Source organism: Anopheles gambiae, chromosome 2 (genome assembly GCF_943734735.2).
Source record: "Anopheles gambiae chromosome 2, idAnoGambNW_F1_1, whole genome shotgun sequence".
Taxonomy (NCBI): Eukaryota; Metazoa; Arthropoda; class Insecta; order Diptera; family Culicidae; genus Anopheles; species Anopheles gambiae.
Genome location: NC_064601.1, coordinates 8,100,942 through 8,126,317, shown reverse-complemented (window position 1 = coordinate 8,126,317; position 25,376 = coordinate 8,100,942). Strand labels below are relative to the sequence as shown.

The 25,376-nt window shown below is 47.7% G+C and overlaps 3 protein-coding genes across 14 annotated transcripts in view; 2 read left to right on the top strand and 1 right to left on the bottom strand.

Moving 5' to 3' along the window:
* The first annotated feature begins 4,352 nt into the window (after positions 1–4,352).
* On the top strand, positions 4,353–5,411 carry LOC3290502 (mitochondrial inner membrane protease subunit 1). The gene is made up of 2 exons (XM_551123.3): positions 4,353–4,580; positions 4,661–5,411. Exons 1-2 carry the CDS (start codon positions 4,479–4,481, stop codon positions 5,300–5,302), a joined length of 744 nt encoding a protein of 247 aa, XP_551123.2. The 5' UTR covers positions 4,353–4,478; the 3' UTR covers positions 5,303–5,411.
* Positions 5,412–5,421: 10 nt separating this feature from the next.
* On the bottom strand, positions 5,422–9,369 carry LOC1281494 (ubiquitin conjugation factor E4 A). Its single transcript, XM_321414.6, has 3 exons — positions 9,108–9,369; positions 6,324–9,019; positions 5,422–6,250 (listed from the first exon to the last, which is right to left on the bottom strand). The coding sequence occupies exons 2-3, from the start codon at positions 8,989–8,991 to the stop codon at positions 5,799–5,801; spliced, it is 3,120 nt and encodes a 1,039-aa protein (XP_321414.5). The 5' UTR covers positions 8,992–9,019; positions 9,108–9,369; the 3' UTR covers positions 5,422–5,798.
* Positions 9,370–11,158: 1,789 nt separating this feature from the next.
* LOC1281495 (tensin-1) overlaps positions 11,159–25,376 on the top strand; it is a 155,809-nt gene continuing 141,591 nt past the window's right edge. For 10 of the 12 annotated variants that reach the window (XM_061643741.1, XM_061643735.1, XM_061643737.1 and 7 more), the window contains exon 1: positions 11,167–12,231. The gene's annotated coding sequence lies outside the window, so the exon portion shown is untranslated. Of the gene's footprint in view, positions 12,232–25,376 lie in introns of all 12 variants that reach the window. The other 2 variants (XM_061643734.1, XM_061643733.1) reach the window with 2 other exon arrangements.

Genomic DNA, 25,376 nt, shown 5'->3' with positions numbered 1-25,376 from the left:
TGCAAAAGGAACGGATGGTTGATTGTTAATGCATAATGTAAAGAAAGGAGTTTGCCAACCTTACTCAAGACATTTCAAAAGTGGCACCACCGGCTGGCACCGCTGAGAGGAGGTGTGGAAAATCATCCATCCAAATCGATTCGGCATTCCGCCCAGTCTTAAGGCGCCATACCACAGACGCGAAGGAATGGAATTAAACGTTTGGGGTAGCTCTCTACCATCGACCATAAATTAATCATCATCAACACCGACTCTCGCCTTTCCCTTCCGCTTCGCATTGTAGGTATCGTACGTGTAAGAATCCTGCTCAAAAGCACAAAAGTTAACTATTTTGTTTATATCAACAGTCGAAACGAAACCGTCACTCGAGTCTTGTTACTGTGTTCGCACGAAACTTCATTACCCGCTGCCAACACTGGTACAGGAACCATGGGTTGGGGGTGTTGATTTGTTAGTTTTAACTCTTGCTGGAAAAAGTCCTTCCCTCGTGTGAAGTTCTAAGAAGCTTTACCTTTTACCCTTTTTTAGTGTCAGTCCTGCTCAAACTCGCCATCCTGCCCGCTCGCCATTGAGTTCAATTGCAGCAGTTGAATAGTGGCCAGTGCCAGCTTCACCTGGAGGCGCTATCGGCGGTGGTTTTAATCCCTGCAAACTTTTGCCACGCTTTTCTGGGGAGGGGTAGAGCACGTCCGGACAGACAGCGACCGGTTTCCATCACCCAGCAGCACCTTAACATCAAGACTCGCACTCACTCGCAAAGAAGATGCGCTCACACACACACACCGCCACAGAAACACATCCTCTCCATCGTGAAAGAACCCGGTCCGTGGGTCGATTTTTTGCAATGTGGCAGGGATTGAACGGCAAAATGGAATCCCGATAATGTCCGCCAGTCGCTTCACCGGCTACAAGGCAGGGCAGCAGCAGCAGTGTTAGGAGAAGCTTTTAAGCTTAACGGACTGACATCAATAAATAATTACCTTTCTCCGATGGGTATAGACGGCGAGGCATTGGATTTTATTTGCCGCCAGCTGCCCCGGAGCGGTACACGCATTATTAGCAACATATCTTTTAACCGATTTTCAAAGCGATCTTTTCGCGCTTTTATATTGCATTGGCACAGGGAAGCCAAATCCATGTCCATAGCTTCGTGTAAATCTGCGATGTTATTGAAGTAAACGTGTTAAAGCAAACGTTTTAACATCGTGATGCTTTCCAACACTGTTACTGTGTACGGCGTAAACACTATTGCTGTCGCATTGCTGCAGCTCTTTCCCAATTTCCCGAACAGACGGAAACCTAAAAAAGGGGAGCTTTAATTGATTTCTTCCTCACTTTCGAAGCGAACTTTTGTAACAGTGCCAAAACCCGGCATGCGCTGCAGTTGTGACCAGCGCCGATAAGCGGTTTGACCTCCTCGGCCAGGAAACGGGGACAATGCATTTCTTTCTAATGTTTCCCCCAAAACCAGACCAGAGACTCCAGACCGGACCAGACCAGACCAAACCGGGACCAGGACATAGATAAGCCGTGTGGTAGCAGTGCACGCTCGACCGGATGTGCTGGAAGCTGGAATGTGTAACGATCAGCGATACTGGCGGTCTCGGGGATGTGTCCATTACACGATGCAGCGCTGGTATGCGAGGTGGATTAACTGATGCCAAACTTTTTACAGCGATTTAATTGACCGTGAGTGAGTGAGTGAAAAGAGGATGAGTGAAAGCGATAGTTTAGGTTTATTTATTATTAAGCTTGGTTAGCTGGGACGAACGAATTTGCCGCAAATGGGCAGTAATGGAATTCAGCTTAAATGGAACCGAGGGAATGGAAGGTCCTCCCCCCCCCCCCCTCCCTTGACAGGCTGACGGATGGATGCGTCCACGGATTGTAAGCGGATCCGTAGGCGGACACGTATGATTGACAACCGAACGGAAACTTCAGTTCGTACGAATAGGGAGGAAAAGGTCACTAATATGAATGGCATATAGGATACTAAAAAAAAGCTTTCTTTTAATGTGTTGTGACAAACGATAGCACTTACCCTCTTCACAAAAGTTTACCCTTTTTCTTTGGCACTTCAAAAGAAATCTTGCGTGCCGTGTGTGGTGCCGGTTACTGTTGATCCATATCCATATGATGAAATGCCATGTCAACGTTTGAACGCTGGAGTTAATGAAGTTGTTCATCAAGTGACTCCTGCCGGCGCTTCTTCCTCCCCCTGAAAACAGTGGGATCAATCTGTTCCGGTCGTTTCTGACCTATTTTATTTGCTGCTGCTCGATTGATAAAACGATTTCCTCTCGGCTCAATTCAAGCTGGACGTAGCAACTGTTAAACTCCCCTTAAATTCTTTGCTTCAAAAAGTGTCGGTGAAACTTTAACAGACCACAGCTTTTCATCACAACTTGGAACGGTTGCGGCCGCTCCGAGTATGTTAGTTTCACATTCCTCACACACTGCATACTTGCCGTTAGTAGCGCGATCGGCATGTGAGAGCTGATAATGGACGCTACCCCCTCGTGGGTGTTGTAAACTGTGCCATTGGCCGCTACCCGGAAAACGTCGCACGAGCAGTGATTGATTTACACACCTTCCATGTGTCGGTTGCGTTAGACGTGTACGTGTTTGCGCCTAAATTTGTTTCAAGACTCTAGCAGCTCACTAAAGGAAGAATAAAAGGAAATTCCAGCCCACACCGAACGCGCGTACAAATTGGATTTGGGGCGTTGAAGAACCTGGTGATATTGTTACGATGCGAATTTTGAACGGTGCCATATGGCGCATTAAATGGCGCTCGGCGCGATTCTTAATGAAGCCAGGATATTGGTTTAGGCTGGGATTGAAGCACTGGCGGGAAATATGTGTTTGCAGTGTATTGAAGAGGAATGTTAGGATTGGAAGCAGCGTGTTGCATTATGTTATATTGCATGCTAACGGTAAGAAAAAAAACAATTGTCCGTACAAATCGGTGAACGATTTTATTCTTCCGTGGCTTACTCTGCCGTTGTCACTATGTTGCACACTGTTTTAGTGCTATAGTTTTAATGTACTGTGTTTAGTCAAAATTGTTCAAATTGTAATGTGGATTGTAACATTCTAATTCAAATAACCTTATATGGTCGCGTGGGTTTCGACACCCCAAGTGCCACAAATCCACAAAACGACCACAGAACGGGCTCTAAATGGATCGGGCTATCAAACTAAAAAGAATCTAATAAAAAACTTCGTTTCTTCTTCTTCTTCTTCTTATGGCTCAACAACCGTTGTCGGTCAAGGCCTGCCTGAACCACTTGTGGGCTTGGCTTTCAGTGACTTTTGGATTACCCCCCATAGCAGGATTGCCAGTCCTACGTATGGCGGCACGGTCTAATCGGGGCTTGACCCCATGACGGACATGTTGTTAAGTCGCACGAGTTGACGACTGTATCACCAGACCGGCTAACAAAGCATCGTTTAGCAGTTGGCAAATCTAACAAAAAAAAATGGTGGAGCCATCTGTTGGTGAGATAGCCAGACAGTGGAGATTTCCTCGCTTTGAGAGTTTTCTCCCTCTGTACTGGTGTATGGTTGCGCATTGAAGCTATGCATCAGTAGAACTAAAACGGCGATACGATAGTTTAAATACTAAATTTCAATGTGAACCTTCAGAACTGAAGCAATTAAGATTTCAATAATGGTCATTGGTGATGACACCCACAGATCTGACCACAGCAATATAATGATGAGTTATAAAGTCGCCTTCTATTGAGCAAACCAGCGAAGCTATGGAGCTAAGCTTCTATTCAATAATATTCATTAGTATTCAATAATTTTGTATCTATCCATTACATAACTTTTTCCGTTGGGTTTGAGTAAAAATTGTGAAAAAACCTAATAACCTTTGTTTTCAAAACAGCCCAGAATGATAATGCAATATGCTTCGGCAAACCATCACCAAATGCGTAGGAAACAATCGAAATTACTCTAACGACTACGCTCCATGTATCCCGACCTTAAGGGTTACTAAAACAAGCTCATACCAAAAGTGCTGCTTGGGTCGGCGGTCACAGGCGTTACGCGTAACGCCAACGTAATGCAGTGGGCTGCGAACACCAGCGTTACCTCCCGCAGGGCAAAAACGTGAGATCGCTAACGCTCCTAATCGGTGCGATTTTCCCTCGCTGGTGATGCTTTTTGTAAGTAGTTGCGGCGGTTTTTGACGTTTCGAGCGAGGGTTTTGGAGAATTCAAAATGGCCAACAAAAATAAGGCGGCTAAAGAAATATGGAGGCGATAAGGATAAAGAAAATGAGCGAGATGCAGCGATACTCAAACGTCAAAAACGCTCACCATGTTGTACGGGCTCGATGACATTTTCTCAGCTGTCTTTGTTATTGTTCGATTTTGTAAACAAATCGCCCCCGGGAACGAACAGAAAATAGTCCACGAAACTAATTTTACGCTTGCAGCATAAACCATACACACACGCTACCCGTTTAAATGTATAAATTTCTTTCCAAAGCACTCGGCATCTGTGGATACATCGTGCAGTATGGCTGCATTACCCACTGCACCTTCGAGTACCTGGGCGATTTCGTTGTGGTAAGTAATCTGTTCCGCTGCCGCCATCTCCTTTACATAATCGTCCAACAATCCTGCACAACGTGTCTTCCTTTTCGCAGTGCGTTGGCCCCTCGATGGAACCGACTCTGATGACGAACAACGTGCTGATAACTGACCGCATTACCCCACGCCTCGCCAAACTGCAGCGAGGCGATATTATCATCACCAAAAGCCCCACCAAACCGGTGCAGCACGTGTGCAAGCGCATCATCGGCATGCCGGGCGATCGGATCATGACACGGGCATCGTTCAACCTGAACCCGCTCTCGAACACCTACACCATCTACACCTCGGTGCTTGCGAACGACAGTGGCAGCGAGCTGGAGCTGGACGCAGATGGACACCTGCCGAGGGCGAAAGCGCAACAGCACTACGAGGCGATGGTCAAGCTGCGGGAAAAGGTTGACTACGTTAGCCACTCGGTGGAGGAAGCGCAAGCGAAGCAGCAGCAGCAGGACGGTACGGGACGCGTGGCCATGAGCGGTGAAGGACGAGGGGTGGATATACTGCCGGAGGAGGACAGCCATCCGGAACCGAGAACGAGCATTGTTATTGTGCCGCGGGGACACTTGTGGATCGAGGGCGACAATGTGCAGAATAGTTCCGACTCGCGCAACTACGGCCCGGTGCCGATTGGGCTGGTAAAGAGCCGAGCCGTCTGCCGTCTGTGGCCTTTGAGCGAGTTTAAGCTGTTTATTTGAGGGAGAGAGAGAGAGAGCGACAAAGCTAACCCAGTGATGATTGTTCTGCTATGAGATATTAGATTAAATGTTAAGTTAGTAAAATATTGAGAGAGAGAGAAAAAAGAAACCCATTTACATCCGTTTCGCTTTTTTTTTCTTTATTGTATTCCATACTAAGAGGCTAAAAAGTGGGAGGGGGAGGGGTTCCTGTGGAGGATGATGTGCCATTGAATTATACGATAAAGATTCCCCGACCCTCGAACACGCACACAGAGTAATCTATAGTGTTTAGAGTTCATAAAAAACTAAAACAAACACAAACGCATGTGTATAAACTCTACCTTAAATTTGAATATAAAACCAAAACGCAGCACACGTTCACGCTTCCAATCGGGCCGAGACACTGGAGTGTGGAATGGGGAGTACATGGGGGGAAAGGGGGACGACCGGGAACAGCAAATTGGCTAGTAGTGAGGAGGGAAAGAACATTGCGCTACTTCTCGTGTGTCTATTACTACTGGTTCTCGACCGTTTCGTCTGCGTCCATTGCGACGGCCGTCGGTGTTACGGGAGTAGTGGGCTGTTCGCTGCTCTCACCGCCCTTTGTCGCAGCAGCTGCGGCAGCTAACGTGGCGGCATGACTGGCACGCTTCTCCCGCATCCAAGCGTCTATTTTGGCCTTCAGCTCATCGTTTCGCTTCACCTGCTCCATCGTCAGGGGCGACCGGTTGAACGGATCCGACTGGTCGGACAGGAGATGGCGCGCAATCGTCGACCGGTCGACGGTGATGCGCGAGCTGGGCAGTATGACCGGGTCGGCCATGAGCGAGGACATGATCGGATCGAGGAACTCGTCCGGCGGATCGATCAGCGCTTCCTCGTCAATCTTTTGCTGCTTCTCGATGCGCTGCACCTTCTGGGCGAACTCTTGCATCTCCCCAATCAGCTGGCCGCCACCGATGCGGGCTAGAATGGCAAAAAAACAAAGGCTACATTTGGCGAACACAAAAAGACGTCCAGACAATTGCTTTCCACTTACTCAGCACCTGCTCCGCGTACTCGAACAGCTGCGGGCTGTAGCTGCGACCGTCCTGCGACACGGCCAAACAGAACGCATCGCACTCGCACAGATTCACGTAGATGCGACAGATTTCCAGCACCGTGCGGGCCGGATCGAACTCGAACTCGCGCTTATCCTTCACCTTGAAGTTGCCCTTCTTCGGGCCGGTCAAGTTTAGGAGGAAATAGTTCAGCATGGCCGCCACCCGATCGACCATCGACGAATGGCAAAAGATCGACTTCGTCTCGGACGTGAGCAGCTGCAGTATGTTGATCGTGTCGCGGCCGAGAATGTTGTCGAACCGGGCCAGCATGCCCAGATTGCGCAGGTTGGCCACGTTCTGCTGCCGCTCGGTCTGAGCCAGCGATTCCCATTCCCCCGCGTCCTGGGCGCCCTGCATCTGGCGGATCTGCTGCAGATTGCTCAGCGACTCGTCCAGCAGAAAGATCGCATCGTTGATGAGCAGGTTGATGAAGCGCAGAAAGATGGGCGGATCTTCCGCCTCGATGTTTTCGATCGCTTGCCGCTCCAGCGCCCGGAAGCACTCCTTCTGCTCGTCGATCTTCCACAGGTAGTCCATGATGGCGTACATCGGCCGGCGGTAGTTAAACTTCTGCTCGAACTGTACGCTCTGGCCCGTCATCTCGATGCTGACGAACACGCGCAACAGGTTCGGAATGATTTCCAGACGGTGCGGATGGTTGGTGAACAGCGTGGCGCTCAGGCTGAACCCGGCCGGCTCGGACTCCTTCGGCAGCAGGCTCTCCAGCCCCTCGGCCAGCCGGGCGCGCAGATGCGGATTGCGGATGCGCTCCGAGCTGCCCATGAAGATCAGTATCATCGTGAAGATCGATCGCTGCGCGTCCACGTCGACGCGCAGCGAGCGGCTGTCGAAGTGGCGCGAAAACTGCAAGTACCCCACGATGTTCTCGATGATGTACTCGGGAATGCACTTCAGCACGCGCGACACGGCCACCCCGACCAGGGGCAGATTGACGGGCTGTTGCGTCTGGGGCGAGAACCCTTTCGCCGGCTCGAGCGTGTCGATCTGGGACGCTTCGCGCGCGCTCAGCTGCGTCAGCCAGATGGCGGATGCTTCGTAGAACTGCAGCAGCAGTTCGTCCGTTTCCGGCTCGAGCAGCACGTTCTGCAGGCAGAGGAACTGCTGCATCTGCGAGGACACCATCTGCATCAGATCGCTCGGCACGTCCGCACCGTTCTGTGACATCATCTCGTAGTACATCGTCTGCAGCCGGTGCAGCTCGCGGTTCATGCGGAAAAACTTCTCGATGCACACGCGGTACCCGAGATCGATCGCTTTGTGCGTCATGAAGAAGCACTCCGTGACGAAGTTGTACCGGTCCGCCTCGAGCCGCTGCTCCTTGTCGTCCTCCAGCGGCAGCAGACACGTTTCCTTCTCCGCGTCGAGCATGTGTACGGCTTTGGTTTCCTTGTCCGCCTCCTTCACGGCACAGTAGGTCGGGTCCACGATCAGCACCTTCAGCTGCGGTTTCAGCAGCGGCTGACACAGGCGCAACAGCACCCCGGCCAGATTGATGCTGAACGCGTCGGGCGAAGTGGTCTGATTGCCGAACATGCCCATGCCGTGGTGCGTGTTCCAGATCTGGCCGCGCGGCACATTCGCATGCAGGCACCGGCCGATCCAGTCGAGCATCTTGCTGCGCACGGTACCGCCGAGCAGCAGGAAGCTTTTCACGAACGCGTGCATTCTCGCCAGATGCCGCTTGGTGTAGTTCCACAGGTTCGACGACAGACTGTCCACCGCCGACCGGTTCGTGGTGAGCGGATTCTCATAGTACTCGTACGGCCCGTTGTGGTTGCGCGGCATTATCGAGAGCGACAGCAGCTGGCCGAGCAGGGAGTCGGAATATTTGATGCCGTCCGAGTCGGGCGGCGGGGTCGTGTAGCCGAGAAAGATGAGCGCCAGCCGGGGGTTGTTTTTGTCGCTCGGGAACACCTGCAGGAACGGCATCACCCAGCACTCGATGGTGATCAGCGAGGCCGCCCGCAACGCCTTCATGACGACCACGAAAATGGGCCCGAAAATGCCGCGAATGATTGCGAACCCCTCGGATTCTGTTTCCGTGTCGGTGAATATTTCGTTCACCGCTTCCGACACGAACCGGCCCGCTACCGCGTAGTCGTCCGTGCTGCACTGCTTGAAAATGTCCAGCAGCTGGTTCGACAGGTTCTGGCCCTCGTACAGCTCCGGCTGCTTCAGCGAGGTGCACACGTTGCGCAGTATTAGCGCCTTCATCTTGCGCTGGTTGTCCAGCGCGACACTGTCGTTCGGTTCGACCGGTTTCTCATTGCGCTCGAAACATCCGTACAGGTAGAGGATGGCCTTCGTTTCCGCAATCTGGGGCGTGTCGGAGGTGGTGATGTTGTTCGGTATCAGATACTCGGATGGGTTGGGCAGCATCAGCCGCTCGAACAGGGCCTGCTCCAGCACGTCCAGATCGAGCAGCCCACTGTCGACACCTTGCGCCACGTCCTCCACGTACACGAACTGTTTGTTTTTCTGCGGATTCTTGTTCAGCGTGATCAGGAAGATTTTCTCGATGTGCGCATTGGTCTTCTGCTCCAGCGGGTTCGGTTTGTGTGATGTATCCATGCTTTCCGCCATTCGATGTGCAGTTTCTTTTTCAAGCTCACTGTGGGGAAGCGAGGGGAACAAACGATACAATCAATTCGAGCGCATAGAACAATCCCGCCCCTCTCCCGTTTCCACAGCACACTCACCCTAATTGCAGCGAAACAACACAAAGCGATATACCGTAATTGGAATAATTTGGTTGGAAGAATGAGACACTGCACTACGTCTGCTCTACGTGGAATGCGTTGCGGCGGGAAAGAGAAATTTGGTTTAGATATTACAGCACTGTACACATTTTCGTCCGATGGTTTTGTTTTCATTCATGACTTTCACGACTCCGAGCAGACGAATGAGTTGTAATTTTTCTCGTATTTTTCTCCTCCCACCCCGTGCCAGCTGTCAGATTACTAAACATCAACCGAGATGTGTTGGAAGTCGGGTTGGCTCATGACCGAATTTGACACAATTGGCTTGACAGTTGTCAGCTGCGTGCAAGGAAGAAACAACAGCTCGTGTTGCGATGGAGAGTTCATGCGAATGAACTGAAATGAATTTATGCGTTCAGTTTTAAAAAAAATCATTGGTTTAATAAAATAAGTCGTTTTAGTTGCCATGCTTTTAAGTTGAACGCTCAATAGTTGGCTGACAGTTCAAATAAAAAGAAAACGTTTTGTATGAAGAGCCGGTTTTTGAAAAAATCATTAAAATGGCATGGACTGTTAAGAAAATTGTCATTCTTTTATTTTCTTTTTTTAATTGATAAACATGCCAACTAGAAAGCACATCGAAATATCTCTACCCTCTAAATATCGAAATACACGAAGCGCTTTGAACGTGGCTGAGTCCAAACGCGTATATTTTGGATGTTAATTCTAATAGCAATGAAATGTCATTAGAGGATTTGCGGCCTAATAAGATGAACCTTTGAGCGATTGTCAGCTTAAAGGGATATTCAAGTTGAAGAAAGGTAATGAAAGTGTTGCTATGAAGTATCCAAGAAACCACGGGAAAAACAATATTTTTGTGAACTGTCTCCCGAAAATTAATCTTAGAGCATTTCGAGTGCCAAATCGCATATGCAGCATAGGGAATATTCGCCTTAGAGAGACATTTAGCTTAAAGAGACAGAAAATGTATCGAACATAACGGGACCATCAAAATGTTCATCTTAAAGAAACAATCCTTCAGATAGGTGGGTTCTTGGAGATGATGTTGCCACCAGCATGTTAGTCCTTGCCTCGTTTATCTGCAATCTGAGGTTCTCTGCCGCTTGCTTTATCCTTTGGTAGACCAATGATGTCTATATCATCAGCGTATGCCAGGATCGGGGTTGACGTATGGGAAATGTTTCCCGAAGTCTACACACTAGCGTCCCAGATGACCCTTTCTAGCGCCAGGTTGAATAGGAGACAGATAAGCCGTCACCCCATCAGCCAGGAGAGAGTTTTCATCCACCTTCCTCTTGCGAGTGACGTTGGTCATAGTAATTCTAACTAGCTTATCAGTATGTGATTTTAAATGAGCACATTACGATCTACAGTTTTTCCTTGGCTATGCTATGCTATACAAAAGCGAAAAAATGCTTTGAAATCATTTCCAGTTGTTCAGAGTTATTAGCTGATATCGCGAAAGAATTGGTTTAAAATTAACAGTCGTTAAAAATTAACCAGAGTCGTTAAAAATTGCTAGAATATGGCATCGCGAACGCATTGAGTTCATTTGTTAATTTTAACGACTGGTCCTATGCCGTCGTTAAACAAACGACTGTCAAGAGCGTATGCGATACAAATTAACAGTCGTTTAATTATACTGCTCGAATTTTTTTCCCCGTGTTTGCCTATATGCGATATCGAGCAGTCGTTAACTGTTTTGACGGTCGTTTATTTTAACAGGAATGAACAACAAATGAACTCGGTTAAACCAAAATGAACTTTAAACGACTGTTAAAAAGAGTTCATTTATTCGCGATGCCGGCTATTATTTGACATTATGATTACTTCTGAACCTATAAAAAATAGGCATTATTGCTGTTTGTTTATGTTTTTCTTTGTAAAATATGTTGACACATCCATGCTGAACGCAGCGAACAGCCCTTAGCGATTTCAAAAACTCACGATACATCTATACTTATGCCACACACTGTACGCGCGCCAGCTTTACAGCGCGCACACTGTGTTGTGTTCGTAGCGTTCGTGTTTTCAGTATGCGACCATCCGTCGTTGAAGCAAGTATGGGTGAGTGAACGCCAGTTTCGCTCACGGCGATACTCTCCGAAAGCTCGCGTACGTACTTTGCCGTGTTTATGTTAATTTACCGGCCCGGTTCGGATCCCAATTTTTCCCGATACATTCCCACGAAACGCGCTGTTTGGGTTGCGTATTGCTCCCTTTTGCGTGCCGATACGTCATAAGATCACATGTTTGAAGCTAACAACATCGCGTCCGTGTGCTTTTCCCATTAGGAAAAATCGGTGAACGGAGTGCAAACATATACGATCGAAAATTGTAATTCTGTTTTTTTTTGTTGTGCTGTGTTCGGCCCTGTTTGTTCTTGTGCGCTTTCGAGCCCCTGTCGATACTTTTTGCTCATCCGTAGACCGGTAAACCGTCAAGGTCGCGACCAAACCAATGCGTGTGCGTATTTTGAAAGGAGAAGAAAAAAGACCGGTAAAGTGTTGTAAATTTTAAATTTTCGGTAACGTCCTTCAGATCACACAACGCATCTCCGTCTTGTGCGGAAAATCAGTCTCCATTTAATGGCCAACGCCGGTCGGGGGGAGTGAGTGCCCCTCCGGCAGCGGAACGCTTTCGGTTGCTTCGATTCGATTGTGTTGATTCATGGTGGCCGGATGAAAGGGCAGAGTAGCAGGGGGAGGGAGGGTTTGGTTTTCCCACAAAACAAATCATTACTGCCATCGTGACAGTGCTTTACTTTAATTAGTGTAATGTTCATGCATGGTTTCAAAAGTGAATGTTCAATGTGCACGTGTGTGTGTGTTGTTTGTCTCTTATTTTCGTAAGCTTCTTTTGAGCAGGTTTGAAAGGTTTTCGGTGCGTTTAAATTTAACTCAACCAATCATCATCTCCAGTTTGTGTAAGAAGCGAAACGAATTATGATTAAATCTACTCATCTTTACAAAGTGCTTACAGTGTTTGTGTTTGTGTAATAATTACATCGGTGTTTGCGAATGGATGAACGGATTATACGCGACACAGGAATGCTGAGCACCAACAATGATCGATCATCTTAGCGTTTAAAAAAAATAAGAAGGTAAGTTTTCATGTTTTTTGATAACTAAACAACATGTTTTGCATTCCCGTTTGGTAGGCTTAGCATTCGATGCTGGTTCTAATAATAAAATCAAACCATTAGAAAATGCGATAGCAATCCGTTAACCCGTTGGACATTCCTGGCATCCCTTGCACACTTATCAGCTACACTGATCGTTAAAGTTCAGCTGATAGTGGTGTACATTTGTTTTCCTCTTTTATAATGCGAGATTTTTTTGTCCTCTTCAAACTCCTAATCAAACCAGAATTTGCAGTTTAATGAGAAGGATTTGCCATCCCTTGTTAGTTTTGGGCGTACACATGATTCATCCAACGGAAGCGCCAACTGATTATTAGTTTCGATTTCTAAGCGATGATAATGTAATGTTGTGACTCTTGTGGTGACTTTTTGAACGATTGAAAAAAAAAACAAGTGCTACAAGTAGTTTTTTTTCAAAGCCGGTCTCGTAGTACAGTCGTCAACTCGTACGACTTAATAACATGCCCGTCATGGGTTCCATCCCCAAATAGACCGTGCCGCCATACGTAGGACTGACTATCCTGCTATGGGGGGAAATCAATTAGTCACTGAAAGCCAAGCCCACAAGTGGTACAGGCAGGCCTTGACCGACATCGGTTGTTGAGCCAAAGAAGAAGAAGAAGAATAGATCAAGAATTGAACATCCACGTACCAAATCGGGGCCCTTGTTGCGCACACAATGAAAAAGAAAGCTTTTCTATATCCGGGTTTTTGGTTTCGTTTCATTCTCTTCTGTGTTTTTTTGTTATTCTTCTCTCCATTCGTTTCGACTCCTACAACCACGGTTTCGGTAGACTTAGGTCCCCGCAACCTCTTCCCGTACTTGGCGTTAGATACATCGCGGTGTGTAGCAGTTGCGTTTCTTTTTTATACCTTTTACCCCTTTTTCCCTTTTAGCCGGGGCGAACTGAAGAACAGAAATCACAGAACGGTTCGACCAGAGTCAGGCCCGCGTCACATCAAAGCTCCGATTGCCATCCACACACAACACACACCGTTCGTTTGTGTGTGAGAGCACATGTGCGGGTGTGTGCATGTGTGTGTGCGTGGAGTGGGTTCAGAAGCGACGTACGGCAAACAACACATGTCCCGTGGCGGCTTATTGCCGAGATGAAGCCCAAAATCCCATATGGGAAGTGGACCTTCGCTCAATAGTCTCTATACGGTTTCTATTATCCTCCGTTCATACTTGCGCCTTGCACGGGTCAGGGTCGGGTTCGTTTCCCGCCATCCCGCTCGGATGCATTCTCGATCGGTGTTTCTGGTTCTATTCCAGTAATAACCCGGCCACAAGCACCCACTGACATCTCGCCCGTCATTTAGAGGATTTGTTTTGTTTTTTTTTGCTTGCGAGCTAAGACTTTTTTTTCCACTTGCACGTGTTCCCGTGAGGATTGGTTTTGGTGTTTGGTTTGGTTTTCACGTTAGGAGTTAAACTCCGGCCGTCGTCCTGAATCTTTGCAACAGGCAGGCACACGACAAGGCATCTCAGGCTGTAAAAGCTCCTTCTGCGCACTCATAACGCCACACTGATTTGTAATCTAATTCGACGGTTTACGGCTACGTTGTTTTTGCCGCACATTAACTGTATTGCCATTGCCGGCAGGATGTTTTGCACGGGTTTCTATCGATACGCGAAAATCGAAATCACAACATTGGAAGGGCTTCTATGCCATAACTTTTTGGCGAGTTTTTTTTTTTATTCTTTTTACGCGATGACTGGCTGACCTTGGGACCCGGCGAGGGCGACAAACCGTACTCCAAAGTTCGCTTAAGAGAGAACCTCAACCAGTGTGTGTGTGTGTGTGTGTTTGCCGGTACACGAAAAGCTCCCACTTCAGCTCAGGCGTTGTGCAGACCGGTGGGTATCGGTGAGAAGTACCTGAAAGAAAACGTTGGCTTGGCACCGACACAGCATTAGAATCGAGGCACGACTCGAGAACAAGTTTCAAGAGCATGGCAGCAGAGTATGGCAGACCGCTTTGAAAGGTCTTGGAGAAGTGCGCGTCGTAGTACCAGGAATCTATCTCCACTGGCGCGTCGCACCACACAAAGTCTAATCCATCATCCCCAGCCAATCCTCCCAAGTTCCCCAGGGTGGTCGACCGCGTAGGTCAATCGAGATGGCATTTCTGTTCAAACCAATCGGCAACCAATCTACCTTTAAAAAGGTGTCTAGGCGTGCGAATTGTTTGCACTGCAGGAACAACTGAATGTTTGCTTGCCGATCATCGATCAGCAGTGTCGCTCTGGAGAAGCGTTGAATTTTGGAGAGCCTTTTACGAGAATGCCCCGCCGACGGGGGTAATGTTTGCAATTTGTTATTCTTTTGTGTCTAGCATGTTTTTTTGTTTGTTTTGTTTATCCCAAAAACTCGATGACGTCACCTTTAACCGTATCAAACATGGGTGGGTCAAACAGTCGAGAGGTTCGCTGTTTACCTTACCACCCTTGTAAATGGAAGTCTGTTTGGCTACCGATCGTCCTTATTTGTTGTTTGAAATCCGTCAAAAAGTGACGTATGCTTAGGCAATACGATGGATCAAACGGACCACATACTGTGTACACACACACACATACACTGGTGATTAGATCAAGCTTTAGTCATAGTTAGTTTATTCGCGTGCGGCGCTATCGAAACCTTGTGGGGGCAATCTGTTTTCGTTCCAGACACATTCGAGCAATCATAAATTGATTCATAACATAAGCCACACAAAAGTGAAGGAAAATGTGAGCTGAAAAAAGGGCCCTGTCGATAAAGTAGGGTTATCATTTATGGTCTGTTCGCCGGACGTGCCGCCGCTTGTGCTCTCTGATGCTGACCCATTAATGGGGCAAAGGGGGATGATCTTGGAGGGTTCTTATAAACGCAGGCCTTAGTTTCGCCAGCACTAGCTAGGCTATCGGAACAGTTTTGGAAGTTTTTTAATTAAGTGCGTCATATATCTGACGATTGCAGAAGGTCGGTATGGTTTGCCCGTTTTTCTAGGTCTGCGGAAATTCCAACCGCGGACTGCCCCAAAACCAGACGCTAAATCAATCGATGACAGTCATGTCAACATCGGCTGTATTTCTTGTATTTTAATTGCTATTGTATTTTCACTGCCGAGTTCTTATTTTCCTTTCAAAACATTCGAAAAAAAGCAAACAAAGCCATGGACCATATGACATCTGTAAACGATTTTACACCATTAGGAATTATGCCTGCCTGCCTGTCAGGGCACTCGGGAATTGAGCAATTTCTTTCACATTGCACAAAGAGAAATAGTTCCACAAAGCACACAATGGTGAAATGACGCGTTCGGGCGAAGAAAGCAGGCGCCCCGAAATTTCGATCACAACCCGGAACCGTTCCCGCCCGTCCTGGGGGCAGCTCCGCCAGCCGCCGGCCGGAGTTTTATTTTTATAAATAAATCAGAAAAATGTGCGTCTGTTTTTTCTGCATCCAGCTGTCGGTGGTAGTGCTGCGCGAAGGTTAGCCCTTGGTCCCTTGATGCTCGCGGATACAGCCTTGGAGCAAGTCTCCAGTGGACCAGCTCTCTAGAGCTTCTTCAATGCTCGTCCGAATACGAAACCCAAAAGCAAGTTCATTCTGAGGAAATGGGGACCTAGATTTGCTTTTTTTTTGTTTGGTTTGGTTGGCACGAAATGGCGTAATAAAACGGATTGCGCCGTAGGACAAGAACCATCCTCCAGAAGACGACATTGAGCTGCTTCCGGTAGCGCGCATGCACACACACACATACACCAAGTCCTGCATAAGGTGGGTTCGGAGGGTAACGGCCCTCGTCGGGTGTTGATCGGATCGAAATCAGATTGTGGTAAATGCAATCAACGCTCGGTTATCGATGCCAAACGACACGGGGCCACATAGACATACCAGAGCAGCAAGGCCAATTCGACACCCATAACGATGTCAATCGTTTGTCGCAAATTAGTAAACCCCTGAAGCAGCAGCGATGTGTGCTCGGTGCCAGATACCAGATCGATGAGCTCATCCCGTCGTCGGTGCTGGTGGTGGTGAGAGAAAAACCTAAACCCTTCCAGCTGTGGAGTGGAGATAGAGCATCATTCGTATGGTTGGGTTAGCGAGGTGTAAAGATGCTGGTGTTTGTGGCAAGTGTAGTGCATGTACATGCAGCACTCTAGCACTGACAACTGCACATGATCGCGACTTCTTACGTAAGGTGGCGGGTGTGCGTCCATGCCCGGTGCAATTTACAGTGCACGCCACACACGCCACACACTTGTGATGCAATTCGTCATCACTCCCCGGATTACCAAGCAGGCTGCGAGGAACGAATAATTGGCAGCTGTGTGGCGGGCGATGTACGAATCAGACGAGCGGCGAAGGTGGTCCATGAATGGGACAGATAATTAGAATAATGATTGATGCCGGCTCCACTGATTGTTGGAAGGTGGCTGGATTCGGTTGATGAAATCGTTCTGAACTTGGACACAAATTCAGAAGCAATTGAATGACGGAACGCTTATCCGCCGGTGACAAGCTGCAGCACGTCCTCGCGCCGTTCTTCTCTCTTCCCAGGCCGTCATCGGGGTGACCTTTACCTTGAGAATATAAAAGGGGGACTTGAAATAAAAGGGCCACATCCGGATTTTAGATTTGATCGGCGTGCGCTACAACTCTATTTCCCTTGCGGAGGATGATGTGGTCGTCCCGTCTGTTGGATTGCGTTGCACGCACGCACGTAGCGAGGTTTAAATTGGACCCAAAAGCGAAGAAAACAAAAACAGAACCTAACACAACTTCACAGCCCTGGATTAAGGATCAAGGTCTGTAGGTCTTTCTCGCTCTCACTTCCCTTTCTATCTCTCTTTTTTTGTATATGCCCTTTATGCACAATGAGGAAGAATGTAGATCCCGTATGGTGGTGTGTAAAAGTCATCAACGTCGATATGCACGTCGCTTTCGGGGTTTTGGAAGTTGCCGAGCCGTAACGAAACCGAAACAGATGGTTCTTCCAAGCACTGCGGGCCCTTTTTTGAGCGACTTTGAAAAAGAGACAGATGAAAAAAAGAACAACCATTCGAGTGGAATGGATCCGGATGTGAACTATTACTCTGGACGGGTTGTGGACCGAGTGTGAGGCTCAAATTACCGTATTGGTAAAATGCAACACCGAACGTGGAGGAACCCCATTCGGAAAGGACGTCGTGATTAAAAGTTGGGAGGGAAAAAGTGCAACACCACCGTAAAGGTGTTTCATTTTCAAAAGATCACAAAACAACGCTGCTTTCATTCATGATGGTGGTTTGGTTGTTTAGTGAAGAGCAGTAATTAAAGAATACGCCCGTAAAGTTGCGTTTGCGTCACACACGAAAGCCACACGAGCCTGCTGCCAACGCTTGGGCTGGTTGGCTAGAGTTTAGCCCCTTCTTGGCCCATACTCCTAATTGAAATGCATACGGAAATGGTACAAACACATGCTTTTAAGTGATATGTTGATCTTTATTGCCGCCATAAAGCGTAACAGAGCTGTTTGTTTTATGAAGTCGGTACTTTGGGCCCAATAGTTCTTAGCTGGCCCAGCATGACCGGGGGTACCGGGGGAATTGTTTCCCATCAAGCGACGTGTGGTTCTCGAATTCTACTACCGAAGGCACTGCCGATGAGCGACGATTTCCGTCTGCAGCAAGTTACGGCAAGATTTGGAGTTTATGGGTTTTGCCAGACCGCATAGGGCCTCTCGGAGGCCACAAATGCGGGTCGCTCGGTGGATTCCGATGTGGCCCTTTGCCGGTCGAGATGAGTTAAGGTTATGTCACAGGAAAAAGCTGTGCTTTGTGTACTGGACTGTTTGAAGTACCGCAGATCGTTGGCTTCTTCGCAAGATTGGCAAACGTTGCTACTGATTAAATGCGCCGTCTTGATAACAGGGTCTATTTTCCAACCTCAACGCAAGGCTCATCAAAGAAGGCCCTCCCACTTGGAGGTCTGTTTCGTTCGCGTAATTGAATAATAATTCAAAACAATACTACCCTTCGCTCCGATAAGCGTTTCGGAGCTTGCTGGTGAGGCACGGAGGGCATCATATAAATCACCCGTTTGGCCAACTTTTGCTGCTTATTAGGGTCATAATTTATGATCCGCATGAAAACGGCGTATCGCGCGCGTTTTTGTTGGACCGCACGTCAAAACCGTCCAGTGCTTACGGGTCGAGCACCGTTGATACCTTCGCGGTCGGGGCGCCAATCAGCAGTGTTCCTCGGTCATTGCTCAAGAAAGTCAAATTACCTCGAATGGGTTCCTGCGCTCGGCGCTGGCGTGCCGCGTTTTGAATTGGGTGGAGAAATTGAGAGCATCCGCTGAACGGGTGGACGGTTACTGGAGGAGGTGGATGGTAACCAACAAAAAATCACACACAGTCCCAGCCGAGGCGAACACCAACCTAGGGAATGGCTCGCAGCCTGGGTCGTATTTGGGACTCACGGAAATGTCATCTGCCGTCAAACGGTCCCAGGGAAGGCTCGTTCGCCCAGTATGTGTGTGTGTGTGCGCGCTGCGGAATGTATAGCCATAAAAATGGCGACAAAAAACGCAGCCCGGCACACACACATTCGATGGGAAAATAAAACAAGAAGAAAATGTGTATGTGTGTTCCAAAGTGGGAGAAACGAAAGAGGGAATAGGAACTCACGCTCGTACCTCGCACATCAAAAACACACCCACCCACCCGGCGTGGGCTGCCAGGGTTTGGACCCTTTTTTACTCAAGTTCTCTTCCCTCGGCAATGTCCCCCTCCCTCCCCCCCAACTCCACACATCAACAACGGCATCGACATCCATCGTGCAACCTAATAAAATTATGTTAATGATACCTCCGGCGAGCCGTTTTTTTTTGGGGGCTGCGACACTATTTTCACTCGAGACTTCTTTTTTCTCTGGCTGTGGCGTTTTAAGGCTAGCTCCGGTTAAGGTCTTTTTTTCTGGGGCACTTACTGCCGTACACCGTGAAGTTTCCGTTGGCTGGGGTTAGTGTAGTTTTGCTTTTCTCAGTTTTTTGGGAAGGGGTTTGCTTTATTTCATGAAAAGAGTTGCATAAATTTCCAAAACACGCATACACACACACACACAAAAGCTGTGCTTAGGGACCCGTGATCGGGTAGTTTACCAGGAGAAATAAGAAAGCAACTTAGGTAAAGGTCCGTGTTTTTTTGCGCTTGAACAAATATCCTAGTTCTTGGATCGTGACCGCACACACAACAACCCGATAGACTGTTGGCATGAAGCTTCGGGGGTTGGGGTTTTTGTTTCTACATTTTGCCACCACCCAAATCAATCGATCAATCGAAACTGGACAAAAACACGAACAGAACACGGACCGTGGGGCATTGATATACACCCCAAAAAAGAGTGTCCATTGAGCATGGACCAAGCGTGTCGTTTGGTTCGTACTGCGAGAAGACATTTAGATTCCAATCCATCATGATCAATCGCATGAGCCTGTCGGGGGCCTGTCTTTTCAGTGCCCAAAAGGAGCCTTCACAAAAGCTCGATCGCTAGGTGGATTTGCCTGTCGCCAACTGCAGTCGAGCTTTAGTGCTGTTTTTTAGCAAGGCAAAAATGTGCCAAATTTAAAGTAAACCCCGCCACGACAGCGCTGTCATTGTCGCGAGAAATTGTTTGCAAATTAATTCCAATTAAATTAGCATACATCACCTGCTCGGTTGGGTGTGAGACGGATGACGCGGTGCACAAGGGACCTTCAGCTTTCGCGCGCCACATGATCGCACTCGCAATGGAGTAAAACCCACCGTGTCCCGAAGGTGAGTGGTTTTGTTCGGCTTAACCTAGCAAAAGGGCATGTGGCTTTAGTTAACCTTGTGTCGCCCTCGCGAACCCCATGGAACCAATCACAACTATTTTGCGCCGGGGTGGTAATGAATGGGACCAAAAACAACCCCACGAAAGAACAAAAAACACACACACATTCACACAAAACGATACAAATCGTTCCCGTCACAGTGTGCGCACCCATTCAAGTATCGATTACAACGATTAATGCGAATCGAATTAATTTTCCGGTTCCGCAGACGCCATGATACGCGTTCCCAGTGGCGCTTGCCATCGAAATATAATCGAGTTGTGTTTTTTTTCTTTCTCGCCCCTCTAGAGGGTTATTTTAGCCATATTTTGATCACCCCCCGTTCCTCAGGTCGAGTTCGATTGGAAATGAAACCAAAGATACTTAACATGAGGATTAAAAAAAAAATCACGAAAGCGTTTGTTGCGTCTTGCGGTGAAGACAGATAAAGATCACCTTCTCAATGTGAAGCGTGTCAGCAGCAGCAGCAGCAGCAAGGTAGGAGGACGGTTTCTTAATTTGCTAACTCCTAAAATGGAAGCAAAGGGTTGCCGCGTCTCATCCCACCTCAACCCCGGGGGTAATCCAATTTGCTGCCAAATAACATCCCATGCCATCTCCCACGATCCTTCGCCACGGTCGTTGCCGTTTTTTTTTGTTGTCCTCTGTTCACCCTTTCCACTCTGCTCTTATCAACATGATCGTGAACACGTATGCAAATACGCAGAAATCCGCGCTGAGCGATTGGGAAACGCAACAACAACACCACTACTCCCCCGTCGAGTGGCCGTTGTCTTGGAGGCTGCACTGGACGCTCCCGATGTTATGCTGCTGTTATTTCATCCCGGCAGGAGAAAGGTCAATCCGCATGCCGCCTGTATTGTTTGGGTGCCGTTTGAATTTTTGCCGCCCCTTTTCGTCAGCTGTCGAAAGCTGAAACATTGTCATTAGTCGTGTTGTTGTTGTCGTTGTTATTGTCGAAGGGTGGTGATGTCGGGGTGTCGAGTGAGGAGTCCTTTGGTTCGATGTTGCCCGGCTTGCCTTGGTCCCGGCGATTATCTTTGTGCGAATCGAAAATCGGCTCCGGATGGCGATGGATGGCGTCGGCACACATGTTTGTTGTGTGTAGCTGGTTCCCTCGTGTAGAGAGCTGACGGAAAGACGGGGAACGTATCAAATATCAAACATCAGTATCACTTTCTTTTTGTGCTGTAGATGTTTGTTTCTATTTTGGAAGGAAAAACAATTTGTCAGACAAGATGTTACAGCGAGGGTTCGGTGAGGGGGGGGGGGGGGGGGGGTGGGGCAGCGATTAGATCGCTGAGCTCGTAAGTGATGCTGATGATGGTGATCGTGAGTTTGGTACAGCATTGGCGCATTTGGATGAAGGAATGTTATAATCACGTTTAATATTGAAAATGTTGTGTTGATTACAAAGTTGCTTCTAACTCATAACTTGGGCGCATTGTATGTCCAATTTAAAGAAGAAGAAAACATAGTATTTGTCGTATTCAGTGGAAGAGAGCACGTTGAAAGTAAATAAGCAAAGTGGTACTGCTACAGCTTTTGGTGATCCTTGAGAGCGTTTACAATCCTCTTAAGAGCGTTCAGATAAAAACCATTTGCTCTGATTTAACGTATTGTTTGTATCCATTAGTATTCCAATTTTTTAAGCCTACAGTAAGCAAAAACTCATCCTGAAAAGTAGCATTCATCATTATCCTGCCAAAAACAAACCCCAGAACTAATTTTTCGTAATGTTTTGAGCTAAATGTTCCACTAACCGAGTTTTTGCCTGTGGTTTTGAATTGAAACCAAAACTCTTTTGTACGAATTTGTCACAGTTTTCCCCCATTCGTTCACGATACAAAGGCTTCTGTAATGGTTTTTTAGTAGCTGGCCGGCCATTGTCGCTAGTACGATTGTATCGTTTGAGCACGGAAAGCTGCAAAACGCCATTGCATAAATATTGTCCAATCTAAGGGATGAGATAGAACGAGAGAGAGAGAGAGAGAGAGAGAGAGAGAGAGAGAGAGAGAGAGAGAGAGAGAGAGAGAGAGAGAGAGAGAGAGAGAGAGAGAGAGAGAGAGAGAGAGCAGAATAAGTGCACAGGCACCGGAAATTAATCCTTCCTATCTAGACCGTCTTTAGTGCAGCCATGCGCCACTTCTGCCCGATTCTGCAACTCGGCGAAGGCTCATTGCTCGGTATGCCGAAGCTTTGGTAGTAAAATAAAAGTTACGTACCCCTCAGTAGCATGGCGCAGACCGGAAGGGGCAGCAGCCATTGTCTGTGATTTGTTGAGCGGTGTTTCGATGTGGCTGGAATTATGTGTACGATACTCTTTCGGATGCAAGCCAAGCGCCAAGAGCAGCAGAACGGCAGACCAGGACGGGGAGAGCTTTCATTAAAGCTTAATCTAGCTTTTTGATTATGATTTGTTTCATGGTTCAGTTGAAAGTTTGTTGTCTTTGAATTGGTACGATACAGACACTTTCATTGCAATCAGGAAAAGGACCGCAATTAATTGCAAGATATGCTTTCTTTCCTCTGGGATGAAAGTACTACATGCCGGACCGGTATCATTACAATGAGTCACTCTTATGCACCGGACAGACAATGGAACCATAAACATACGGTGCATTTGCAAACAGGCATTTACACAAAATTGGAAACAATAATAACATACTACGAGCAAAACGCACCGAGAGGACATGACAGACATGACTTCCCTGTGGTATGCCCCTGAACAACCAGTAAAAAAATACGAGGCCAAACGGTCGTAAAAGTAACAAAAACAATAACGAAATAAACCCTAAAATACGTCAAAAATTTGTACGAGACAGGGGTAAAGAACCTCGAATAAGCGATGGAAGAAAAATGTGCTACAGAAAATGAACTTTATGGCTAAAATATGCCATCCGTCCGTCCGCGACCTTTCCGTGTGCGCGCTCGGCAACCGCAGGACGCGGGCTGGTAGGGTTAGCTAGTTGAACGCAACATGGGCGCAACATTTGTTCCCATAACAAATGACTTCTTCGTGATGAGCCCGTATAATAGGCCCACGGTGTGTGTGTTGTGTTTTATTCCTGTCCAACAAGCCACCCGTACACACCCTCTTCTTGAATGAGGTCCTGTGGGGCGGGAGAGCAAGAGTCACGAAGGGTACGGAAAACGCATCGAAGATCACCCCGCTGGGGCACGTTCATTATCAATTATTTTACCTCGTCGGCAACGAAGACAAGGGGTTTTTTTTTCGATCCCTGTACCTCATGCACGAATAAGGTGCGTTTATGTTTTCTACCAAAATCGTGCAACAACGAAACAGTTGCGGTCCAGCGCAGGGAAACGCCGTTGGGATGTACCGTTTTTTTGAAATAGCTCCCAAAACATCTTCCCGGTATCATACACGCACACTCGAACCAGGAAGAACCGAACCCATTAAATTGATGCCCAACCGTTCGATGGTGAAATGAGCAATCGTTAAAAGGCGTATGATAAATCGAGAAGTGTGACTATTAAGCAGCCCGCACCACGATCGGATGCTTCGCGCCGAACAAAACAAGCCTTAGATTTGAGATCAGATACAGATCCTTACCGGGGGCCGTAGTAGCGCAGTAGCAACCCTACGGTTGGAGGCTGTCCGACTGCCCAGCGGGATGCTTCGCCCATCGCAGCTGGGAGGCGTCTCTGCTGATTGTGTCAATCAAAATTAAGCGATGAAACACAAGTAACCGAGTGTTGGAGTCGAAAGACAGTAAATTAATTTTATCTTCTCGTTTGCTTTCGAGGCTTTCCCGGCCGTGGCAGCCGGAGGTGAGTCCAGCGTTTAATCGACCGGGAGTTACAACAATGTTTGCCGGTTGTTCTGGCCGTGTAGTGGCTTTTGGGGGTAATTTGTTAACACGAGCGAAGGGACGCGAAGGGTGGACGATCTTCGGGTCGGGTTGGACCGTTGAGGCGATATTTGATCTCCCGCATCATCCCGCTTGCACACGCGGCTGATTGGTGCGTGATTAATTCTGGGAAAGGGTCCGGCTTTTCCTTAGGACACACCAGCCGATCTTTGCTGCTTCGTTTTGGTTCGTTGGTTGTTTCTTACCAAAACACAATTGATGGGCACTTTGGGGGCTTTAGAGGGAAGGTGAGGGTACATGCTGTGGGATCTGCTTAAAGGGATAATGCTTTTGAAATATGTATCGTTATTTATTCAACGTATTTCATTTGTCGTACCACGAACACATCAACAGTAGCATTTTGGTCTTGTGCTGGATGGAGGAGCACATGGTCTTGTGCGGGATTGGAGTACAATGACCGTTTGTAACATTCCACCGACTGATGCATATAACCAACACTGGATGCTTGCAATGCATCCTCACACTAGTCGCAGTCGCAGCAAAACTGTTTGCTCTATCGTTGTCTTGAAAAATAATACGGTTCATGTAGAAAGAAAACTTTGCAAATACCTCGCAGCAGTAGCATCGCCATCGGGAAGTCGGGAAACAATTTCATCTCCCCCTTTGGAGGATATTTCCATTGTCTCTGTAGGATTATGAGCTAGTTGAGTTTGCCAATTTTTGCCCTGCAACCAGCTGACGCCACAACACCGAGCGCGACATTGCATTGCCAGCCGTTTTCGACTGCTTTTGCTTTGGTGTTTTTTTCCCCCTGATGCTCTACGCCAGCCGAGGGACCAGCGAGAGGTTATACACCATTTGCCATTACTCTCGTTACGGTTTACGCGCCGTTTCTTGGCGGGCACAAATTGGAAGGTACAAGAGTGTAAAAATTGGGAGGTGAACGACTTTTTCCAGCAGTTTCGGTACTCTAAAGGGGGATCCCGGGGTGCGGCCTGTTGTGATGCTGCCACCACTGCCGTGTACTGCAGTGTGGTGTAAAGAGAAAATTTTTTAATTCATTTTGCTACTAGCACCGACTAGCGGCAGTGTGCTTCAATTATAGTTTATGCCACCAGGGAGTAGTTTTTTGTTTTAAACTGTAGGTATTGTAAAATGGGCACTGGTAATTGAACACAGGGTGCAATGTATAACTTTGAAACAGTTTCATTAAACATGAACGAGACACATCTTCAGTGTCTGAGGATGGAGAAACGATATCTTCGTGGTTTTTTATCTGCAAACACTCCAGAGAAGCTCATACTTGATTGCTTTACGTTATAATTGCGCAAACCATCCATGATATCGAGCACTGGAAAACATCAAACACTATCCGACGTTTCAAGGAGTTTGGCTATGGTCAAAAGCGGCGATTCAATTGTCAG

Excerpts from the sequence above, each read along its gene's own strand:
- LOC3290502 (XM_551123.3), top strand. The coding sequence starts at position 4,479 with ATGTATAAATTTCTTTCCAAAGCACTCGGCATCTGTGGATACATCGTG. Across the intron at positions 4,581-4,660 it reads ACCTGGGCGATTTCGTTGTG|TGCGTTGGCCCCTCGATGGA; the intron begins GTAAGTAATCTG and ends TCCTTTTCGCAG.
- LOC1281494 (XM_321414.6), bottom strand. The coding sequence starts at position 8,991 with ATGGCGGAAAGCATGGATACATCACACAAACCGAACCCGCTGGAGCAG. Across the intron at positions 6,251-6,323 it reads GTACGCGGAGCAGGTGCTGA|CCCGCATCGGTGGCGGCCAG; the intron begins GTAAGTGGAAAG and ends TTGCCATTCTAG.